The sequence below is a fragment of the Trifolium pratense genome, linkage group LG6 (genome assembly GCF_020283565.1).
Source record: "Trifolium pratense cultivar HEN17-A07 linkage group LG6, ARS_RC_1.1, whole genome shotgun sequence".
NCBI lineage: Eukaryota > Viridiplantae > Streptophyta > Magnoliopsida > Fabales > Fabaceae > Trifolium > Trifolium pratense.
Genome location: NC_060064.1, coordinates 37185471 through 37196649, shown reverse-complemented (window position 1 = coordinate 37196649; position 11179 = coordinate 37185471). Strand labels below are relative to the sequence as shown.

Below are 11179 nucleotides of genomic sequence, written 5' to 3'. Positions count from 1 at the left end.
TTCAAAGTTAATTTTTAGTATGGAATATACAATGAATAATGAACCTAATGTCACAATCAGTTAAGGCTTATGATCAAATATTCTGTGTTCTTGTTTTACTCATAATAGGATAATCATACTTACGTGTATCATTATTCAGTGGGATTGTCAAAAGCTCCTGTTATTAATTTATCAATTACTTGAGACAACCGCCGCCGCAGGCAAATTTGATTGAATACAGAAATGAAAAAGACAGTCCAACTTGATTTAATCAAATAAAAACGATAGTCAATGAAACCTTAATAAGCAGTGAAATGTCTGAAACAACTTATATTTTTGAAAATATATTGAGACTGTTGACTTTACTAAGAAAGTCTAATCTTTATGAATAAGAAAGAGTGACTGTTAATGCATTATAGTGTAACTGTTGATCATATACTACTCATCTCAGATTCTCAGTAATGGATTTCAGCTGCTGTTCAAAGCTGTTCTTTGTTTTGTTCATGCTGTTTTTGTATTTGTTACAAGTTAGTATTGCCTTAGACACCATCACATCATCTCAATTCATCAAGGATCCTGATACTCTACTCTCCAAAGATGGTAATTATTCCTTGGGATTCTTTAGCCCTGAAAATTCTACAAATCGCTACGTTGGAATTTGGTGGAAGTCTCGATCCACAAACGTTTGGGTGGCAAACAGAAACAAACCACTGAATGATTCTAATGGGATTGTCAAAATATCTGAAGATGGTAATCTTGTGGTGTTGAACGGACAGAAACAAGCCATATGGTCATCGAATGTTTCCAACATAGCATCCAATACCACATCTCAGTTTTTGGACTTCGGTAACCTTGTCCTTATGGAGAGCACAACTGGTAACATCTTATGGCAGAGTATTCAGCATCCTTTGGATACATTACTTCCTGGTACGAAACTTTCTATGAGCAAAAGAACAGGTGAGAAAATCATACTAAGATCATGGAAAAGCCCTTCTGATCCATCTGTTGGGAGTTTCTCTGCTAGTTTTGTTGAGAGCCGAAATATAATTCAAGTGTTTATATGGAATGAAAATCAACCATATTGGCGCAGTGGTCCTTATAATGGTCGGGTCCTTACAAGGATAGATACTATGACAGCTACATATTTTAAGGGTTTTGAAGGCGGAGATGATGGAAATGGGAATATTATTATATATTATACAATCCCAGATGGTTTGTATTTCTTAATCTATAACCTGAATTCACAAGGAAATTTAGATGAAACATTGTGGGATGATAAGAAGAAAGAATTGCAAGTTACATGGACTAGCCGAAAATCAGATTGTGATGTTTACGGTATATGTGGGGCATTTGCAAGTTGTAGTTCATTGAGCATACCAATATGCAGTTGTTTGAAAGGATTTGAACCGAGAAACATACAAGAATGGAATAGAAACAACTGGACTGGTGGTTGTGTTAGGAGGACGCCTTTGCAGTGCGAAAGGGTCATCAACAAAACCACGACTACATAGAAAGATGGGTTTTTTAAATTGCAGGCAGTTAAAGTTCCAGATTTTGCCGAAGGCTTAGCTGTTACACCAGATATATGCCGAAGCTTATGCTTGGAGAATTGTTCTTGCACTGCGTACTCTAACGGTGCTGGGATTGACTGTATGTCTTGGACGGGGAATTTAATTGACATAGAACATCTCCAAACAGGAGGACTTGATCTATATTTTCGCGTAGCTCATGAAGATCTTGGTATGCTCTATGTTATGTATGTTAAATAATTTGAAACATTGTTTATTAACTTTATTCTATCTCTTTTGTTTTGATTGATTTTGTTATGTTTCAAAATTTAAATTTCCCTTTATACAGATAGCAGGGGAAACAAAACAATCATCATTACAATTTCAGCGATAATAGGAACTCTCACAATTTCCATTTGTGCCTATATCATGTGGAGAAGGACTTCAAAAAACACAGGTAGTATACCATACTAATGGATTCAAATGTAGTTTTATTGGTACAGGAGCTAATATCAAATTATGTTTCTCACTCCAGCTAAACTGTGGCACTCTATCAAATCAAAAAGGGTAACGGACATCAAAGCTTTTCGACTATTTTATAAAGGTGGAACATCGGAAGTTCATACAAGTGGCGACGCAATAGATGAGCTATTACTATTTGATTTTGAAAAGCTTACAACCGCCACAAATAACTTTGACTTGTCCAACAAACTTGGACAGGGTGGTTTTGGTCCAGTATACAAGGTAGTGTCAATAGTAATACAATAATATCTGAAACCATTGTGTGTAGTAGTTGTTTTCCCTTACTATTTTGTTTCAGGGGAAACTGCAAGATGGTCAAGAAATAACAGTTAAAAGACTTTCTAGAGCATCTGGCCAAGGGCTGGAAGAATTCATGAATGAAGTTGTGGTCCTTTGTAAGCTTCAACACCGTAATCTTGTAAGACTTCTTGGCTGTTGTGTTGACAGTGATGAAAATATGTTGATGTATGAGTACATGCCAAACAAAAGTTTGGATGCATTTATATTTGGTTAGTTTTTTGTAGTACCCTTTTGCCCTATTTCATATACCATTCCATACTTTCATGTTTCTCTTTTATTTTCCTACTAGTATAAAATAATTAAGAATAAGCATTTGTTTCACAGCCAGTGAGTCATGCTAATGGTGTGAATTTAATTACTACACTTCATATTTTAATATTATGTTCAAAATAGTATTAACGCCACACTTATTTTTAGATCCATAAAAAAATAAACTCCTCGACTGGAGGACACGATATAGCATTATAGAAGGAATAGCTCGAGGATTGTTGTATCTTCAGAGATTCAAGACTAAGAATTATACATAGAGATTTGAAAGTAAGTAATATCTTGTTAGACGAGGCGCTGAATCCAAAAATATCTGACTTTGGTATGGCTAGAATCTTTGGAGGGAGAGAAGATCATGCAAATACTAATAGGGTTGTCGGAACTTAGTAAGTGTGCTTTTCCTCACTCGTCACTCTAGCATAAATACCTGGTGAGTAAATTTTCGTATCATAATGCAGTGGCTATATGTCTCCCGAATATGCAATGGAAGGTCTCTTTTCAGAGAAATCAGATGTTTTTAGCTTTGGTGTTTTGATACTAGAGATCATTATTGATAGAAGGAACTCAAGCTTTTATGACAACGAGCTTGCTCTGAATCTCTTAGGATTTGTAAGCCATAACAGTTCATTTCTGGCTCAATAACATGCTATTTTTTCATTTTGATTATACAATTTTCAAATATCTGAAATTTGATTTTGCGTTTCGTTTAGGTTTGGATTCATTGGAGGGAAGACAATATTTTATTGTTACTAGAACCAGAAATATATGATCATACGAATATTTTGAGATGCATACATATAGGACTTTTATGTGTACAAGAATCAGCTGTAGACAGGCCTACTATGGCAACAGTAATCTCAATGCTTAACAGTGAGATTGCATCTCTTCCTCCTCCAAATGAACCTGCATTCATCCTGAGGCAGAATATCAATCCGCTGCCCGAAGAAAAGGAAAGCATTAATAAAGTCAGTATTACAGAAGTATCTGGCAGATAGCACACTAAGGACTCTAAGATAGCATTTTGAGGTCAATGGATATATGGTGAATACTAAAATGTTTGTTAATGTATATAATTTGTGAGAAAATTAAACTCTGTTGTAATGGAAGACATTCATGTGGCTCTTTGTATGTGCAAGATCTTTTGAAAGACAGACACAGTATGTCATATTAATAATGACTTTATGTATGTTCAATTCACTTGCTGTTCCTAATATTTAGAATGAATGCTCCATCCAGAATTAATTTAGTAAAGAGTTCAGATTCAATTACTACATTGAAAATTATGTTGCCTTGTTCATTGTTTGTGTTAAGAGTTCCACATTGGTTGTGAGATGACTTGAAAATATATTTATAAGTGGGGGCAATTTTCACCTTACAAGCCGGTTTTGTAAGGTGAAAATTAAGGAAAACCTGAGTTCGAATCATGACTAGAATAAGCATTGGTCCATCTTTATTTCTCTTTCGTCTAAACTCTGAATTATCTAATGCTCGACCCTTTCACCTGGCTGGGAACTAGGTGGGCGACGACAAAAAGAAAACGCCTGCTGCTGAGTTATAAGTGTCCTTGGTGGCCACATGAATCAGATTAATGATGGAGACTTCAATATATACTACTGCTTAACTTTACAAAATTTATTGACAATAAAATGGCATATTTAGTTTGTCAAAAAAAAATGGCATATTTAGTCTCTCGCAATTTGAAACTTGAAACACATGGGACAGTTACTACAAAATAAGTAAATTTGAAATTAACAGGTTAGTAACTTCTTATATAACACTTCCTTCACTCCAAAACTTTGGTTGTTTAACTATTTTAGTTTTGTTTCAAAATCTCGGGTGTTGTTTTTGTTGCTATAAAATTAGTTCTTTACCTTATTGTATCTAATTTTTTTCTTCATACTATAAATTTATGTGTTGCGATCATAGTTACAATATTGACTCAAGTGCATAGAGAACTGCACACCAGTTCGCGGCATTTTTGCAAACTGGTTCACTAAATTCCTATAAAATTCATAGAAACAGACGTACCAAGCATACCAGAGAGGCAAAATCATTTCTGATTTATTTGAACACAATATAATAGCTCAATAAGATAAAACCCAATTAAAAAACTAGTAATTAACTATTATACGGATACTCACATTGGGAATCGTTCATCTCATTAATAAAACAAGGGATCACTCGACCACAAGTGCATGCAAGTACTCTGTTGTACATTGCAACCACAATCTACCCTCTTATTTATAGTGAAGCTACCTCTCAACTTTTAAGTACATGCAAGTACCCTGTTGTACATTGCAACCACATTACAAAACTATCGATATACGTTTAAGTGCCTTTTTGTTGTTGGCGGGTCCATCCACCCACATTCTAGGTGTTTTTAGCTAATCAAAACCCTCTTTTAAGTGTTGAAAAATAAATTTTTTTGTTACTATCTCAAGTGTCTATAGGTTATAGTATACCCAAAAAGAAGATAAATTATAAGTCTACAACATCACTCAAAACACACAAAGTATTAATAGCAATTACAATTTGAGTCGCAAGAAAATTGCGAGAGACTAAATTTGAATATATTTAGGGTATGTTTGGCAAAATTTATATAAGCTAACTTGTAACCTTTTTTTATAGCTAAAAAACTAGTTTATAGTTGATAGCTAAAAAACTAGTTTATAGTTGATGGCTGAAAATTAATATATAAATTCAAAAAAACCTAGTATTTTGAAATTTTCAAAATATTTTTCATCTTTGAAAAATGTGATATATAAATTCAATTGAATTTTTTTTTCTTAACTATGATTTTATTTTTTATGGAAAATTATATCTGTTTACCGGAGAAGGTCAATAAACCACTATTAGATTATTTTATCAACTCATTCTTGGTTCGATGAATTCTCCTTTTCCTGCCACTGTTATTAGGCTTTGGATTAGCTTCAGACTCCAAAGGAAAATACAGTATAGCTTTTTGTCTCCTCCTCATTCTGAAAGCTGCGCAATCATAAGCCTTAGCAGCATCAATCTCACTGTCAAATGTTCCTAACTATCCTTTCCTTGAAGGAAGGGTTGCAAATCTCTCCATCCAACAAACTAAGGCTTTCAAGAAAACTATTTTGTTCTAAAAAAATATGAATCCTATTCAATCTTTGATTAAGATGTATATTCAAATTTTATAGAATTGAGATTTGTGAAAAAACAGACTGATATATCCTCTAAGAGATGTTGGCTCAATAATTTCAAACTTGAAGGTTCTTCTGAATAAATTTCCTCAGCCTCCTCTTGACTTGGTTTTCAGTGACTTGTGGAAATCAACTCTTTTCGATTTCTTTTTAGAATATGTTCCAATTACATTTCTATTTTAGATATGTTTATCTAATATACATCCATATAGTTTTTAGTTTCTAAACAATCTTAGCAAGTTAGCATTCAAACAACTTTAGTCATTGTTTTTATACTAGAATTTAGCATCTTCAGTCACCAAAGACATACCTACCATCATCCCAATTTATCATTACGCAAAAAACATCATATAGTCATTATATCAAGGGTCGTCTCGACATGCATATCAAGTTATGAATAAAAACTCATAATGAAATTGCATTTAGGCCAACAATTTAGGGTCATCAAGGGAGATATATTCAATTTTCATATCTATGGTCACCAAGGCACAAAATCATCATCCCAATTTACCATTATGAAAAAAACATTGCATAGTCATTGCATCTAGGGTCAACTCACCTTGCATTTATGAATAAGTATTCATATTGAAATTGCATTCAGACCAACAATTTAGGGACATCGAGCAACATATACTCACAAAGAGCTTCACCAACATCCACTCCAAAAAGAAGGGCAATCCATTCTATCTTTGAAAACCAAACTGATCGGCCTTTTCCAATAAACATCAGCAGAATCTATTCGTGCCGCGGTCGCATTCTGCAAAGCACCAAGTGGTATCAGAGATTTGATACAGGCGAAAATGCAAAATCTGAAAGGATTTGCCGAGTCATCGAAGGTCCAATCAAGAAGCTTAAAATTCTTTTCTATTTCAACATTAATAATGAAATTGCATTTAGGCCAACAATTTAGGGGTTAGAGGCTCAAATATCAAATTTTGCATTCAAACTCATCATGAGACATATACTCAATTTCGCATCTAAGGTAACCAAAAGCACATTGCCATCATGCCAATTTATCACTATTAAGAAAACATCATAGAGTCACTGTATCAAGAGTGGTCTCAACATGCATATCAAGTTATGAATAAAAATTCATAATAAAATTGAATTTAGGGTCATCAAGGGACATACGTTCAATTTTCGCATCTAAGGTCACTCAACGTGAAATCATCATCCCAATTTACTATTACAAAAAAGCATAGTATAGCCATCGTTTCAAGGGTCATCTCCACTTACGTTTCATGGTATGACTAAGCATTCACATTTAAATTGCATTCATTCAGACCATCGATTTAGGGACATTGAGGGACATATTCGAGTTAGGGACACAGAGGGACATATATTCAAGTTAGGGACATCGATGAACATATATATATATATATAAGTGTCATCTCGACTTGCATTTAAAGTTATGAATAAGCATTCACATTGAAATTCCATTCAGACAATCAATCTAGGGACATCAAGGGACATATACTCAATTTCACATCAAAGGCACGAAGGCACACAACCCTCTTCACAGTATACCGTAATAAGAAAATCATTATCAACTTGCATTTTGAATAAACATTCATATTTCAAATTACATTTAGACCCTCAAAATTTTCATGTATACCATCCTGATTTCATATGAATAAAGAATTCATATTGTAAGCCACATATTTGGTAAAAAAATTCATCTCATTGGGTCATCCAAACACAATATCCCATGACTTGTCTTAAGAATTTTTTTAGCAACAACACAATTTCTTAGGCCAAATTACCTTCTTAGGCATGAAAAATCAAGATTCGCCAATTTACCACACTCTTGGATAATACAAAAAACTACCCAAAACAACATCTATGTCAAACAATAGTTTGAAGAATCTGTTACTTCATGAAAGACAAAATTGAGTCAAATCAATTAAAAAAAAATCCAAAAGATAAAGGATAAAATTTGAAACAAAGATGTAGAAGTGATAAAAATCACAAGAACTCAAAGTGATACAAGCAACACTGCTAAACTTGAAAGGGTTTAAAGAGTCATTGAAGGTCCAATCAAGAAGCTTAAAATTCTTTTCTATTTCTACATTAATAGCCAACAATTAGGGGTTATAAGGCTCAAATATAGAATGCAGTCATCAAGCGACATAAACTCAATTTCACATATAAGGTAACCAAAAGCACACTACCATCATGCCAATTTATCATTATTAAAAAAGTATCATAAAGTCACTCTATCAAAGGTCGTCTCGACATGCATATCAAATTTTGAAGCTTATGTATATAGCTTCAATCTAGCTGCATATTAACCCACAAATCTTGCTGCATTGCTGAAGAGCAATCTATTTTATATTTCATTATCATGAATCATTTCCTGTTTTAATTAGCAAACTCCATTGTGCTTACATTGCTTTTGATAAAACAAATAGATGGCTAGCTAGTACTAATTTACTTCTGTTAATAGCTTTTATCAATGAGCACAGAGTATAACTCATTTTGGACTGGTTGTAGACTTCATTTCTTTGTAGTCTCTTTGGAGATTGAAATGAATGGTACTTTGGTTCTGGGATCGGCTCAAATTTATATGGAACTAGGCATCAGTTTTAAGGTTAATTGCAAATTTATGATTGTAAAATTGCCATTTCTGGTACTTAACGCCTGGTTTGCAATCATTGCATAGAAATGGAGTGAGTTTGGTATATTTTTAGATATACTGTTGATTGCTAAGCGATCAAGTGGCTGAAGTGTTTTGGAGGTTGTTATCAACTTCGGCATGCTAGTAAAGTTCTTTTCATGGGATTGACTCACTAATTTGAAGGCCCTGACTCAGGGGAACGGTCGACTAACAACTCATGTTGTTCATATCTTCTGTTATTGGCCTTTTTAAGCAATCTAACCTTCACCATAAAATATCTGTTTATAGCTTTTCCTATTAAAGAATTGAGTTTTGAAATATTAAAAGCTCTTATAACCTGTTGTAGCAAGTCAAACTGGTGGTACACCAGTACACTGCATCTAAAGTTCTGCTGCACCATATCCACGTAGGCGGTGACCTGGTTTTATGAAAATGTCACCATATCAAGTTTTGAATAAAAAATTCATAATGAAATTGAATTTAGGCCAAAAATGTAGAGTCATCAAGGGACAAATATTCAATTATCGCATCTAAGGTCACACAGCACATAATGATCATCCTAATTTGCCATTACTAAAAAGCATACTATAGTCATTGCGTCAAGGGTCATCTCCACTCACATTTCAAGTTATGACTATGCATTCACATTGAAATTACAGTCACTCAAACCATCAACTTGGGTACATCGAGGGACATATATTCAATATAGGGACATAGAGGGACATGTATTCAATTTAGGGACATCAATGGGCTTATATACTATTTTGCATCCGTGGCGCCACGAGTCATCTCCACTTACATTTGTAGTTATGAATAAGCATTCACATTTAAATTCCATTTAGACCATCAATTTAGGGACATCGAGGGACATATACTCAATTTCGCACCAAAGGCACCAAGGCACACAACCCTATTCACAATATACTAAAAATGTTCAATTTCAGACCATCAAGGGACATGCATACCAATTTCAGAACATCAATTTAGGGACATCTAGGGACATATTCAAGTTAGTGAAATCGAAGGACATGTTCGATTTAGGGACATCTGGGGACATGTATTCAATATAGGGACATCGATGGACATATATACTATTTTGCCTCTATAGCTTCACATGTCATATCCACTTACATTTGAAGTTATGAATAAGCATCCGCATTGAAATTCCATTCAGGCCATCAATTTAGGGACATGGACAGACATATAGTCGTCATTTTAGGGACATTGAGGGACATATAGCCAATTTAGGGACATCAAGGGACATATACTCAATTTAGCATCAAAGGCACCAAGGCACACAACCATCTTGCCAATGTATCGCAACAAGAAAATCGTTATCAAGATCCGACTTGCATTTCGAATAAACATTCATATTTCAAATTGCATTTCAAAATTTCCATGCATACCATCCTGATTCCATATGAATAGTTTAAACATAAGGACCAATATGATAAGTGTGTATAGAATAATCTCTTAATTAAATCGCTTATCCAAACAGGGCCCAAATAAAATAAAAATAACATTACAAGCAAAAGAAATACAGAAATCAATTACATGTGAAGTTATAGCAACATACTAACATTGTGAAGGGGTAGAATGGGACATATACTCAATTTCGCACCAAAGGCACCAAGGCACACAGCCCTCTTCACAATATACTAAAAATGTTCAATTTCAGACCATCAAGGGACGTGCATATCAATTTCAGACCATCAATTTAGGGACATCTAGGGACATATTCAAGTTAGTGAAATCGAGGGACATATGTTCAATTTAGGGACATCTAGGGACATGTATTCGATATAGGGACATCGATGGACATATATACTATTTTGCATCTATGGTGCCACATGTCATATCCACTTACATTTGAAGTTATGAATAAGCATCTGCATTGAAATTCCATTCAAGCCATCAATTTAGGGACATCGACGGACATATACTCAATTTAGCATCAAAGGCACCATGGAACACAACCATCTTTCCAATGTATCGTAACAAGAAAATCGTTATCAAGTCTCGACTTGCATTTCAAATAAACATTCATATTTCAAATTGCATTTAGACCATCAAAATTTCCCTATATACCATCCTGATTCCATATGAATAGTTTAAACATAAGCACTAAACATAAGCATCAATTTAGGGACATCTAGGGACATATATTCAAGTTAGTGAAATCAAGGGACATATATTCAATTTAGGGACTTCGGTGGACATACATATTATTTTGCATCTATAGCACCAAGTGTCATCTTCACTTACATTTGAAGTTATGAAAGCATTTACATTGAAGCACCAATATGATAAGTGTGTATAGAATAATCTCTTAATTAAATCGCTTATCCAGAGAGGGCCCAAATAAAATAAAAACAACATTACAAGCAAAAAAAATTACAGAAATCAATTACATGTGAAGTTATAGCAACATACTAACATTGTGAAGGGGTAGAATGGAACTCAAGTGAAGATAAATGTCTTCCAGCATCTGGTGACTTTAACAAGTTCCTACAAATTCCACATCAAGGATAGTAATAAGTATATAACAACAACACACAATCAATCAATAATCGATTTAAGTAAAAAAGCAATAAAATAATAACCTTAGCAACATCGTCGTTTAATGGCTGATGACAAACTGCAACGGCTTATAATTTTTTTCCATTTCTACATCTCTCTTTCAAATCGAATCAAGATTTTTAGGGTTTACAAACACGAAATCGTTAGAACAAATGTTTTAGGGTTTGAGTAATCAAGATTCACGATGAAACAACGAATCAATTTCGCAACACGAAACCGTATAAAAAGGATAT

At 33.9% G+C, this 11179-nt stretch overlaps 1 protein-coding gene and 1 pseudogene across 1 annotated transcript; both read left to right on the top strand.

Moving 5' to 3' along the window:
- Positions 1 to 152: 152 nt before the first annotated feature.
- On the top strand, positions 153 to 3722 carry LOC123892207 (annotated as a pseudogene).
- LOC123888781 (G-type lectin S-receptor-like serine/threonine-protein kinase At1g11300) lies at positions 1731 to 2570 on the top strand. The gene is made up of 3 exons (XM_045937941.1): positions 1731 to 1944; positions 2023 to 2231; positions 2308 to 2570. The coding sequence occupies exons 1-3, from the start codon at positions 1917 to 1919 to the stop codon at positions 2521 to 2523; spliced, it is 453 nt and encodes a 150-aa protein (XP_045793897.1). The 5' UTR covers positions 1731 to 1916; the 3' UTR covers positions 2524 to 2570.
- Positions 3723 to 11179: the final 7457 nt, after the last annotated feature.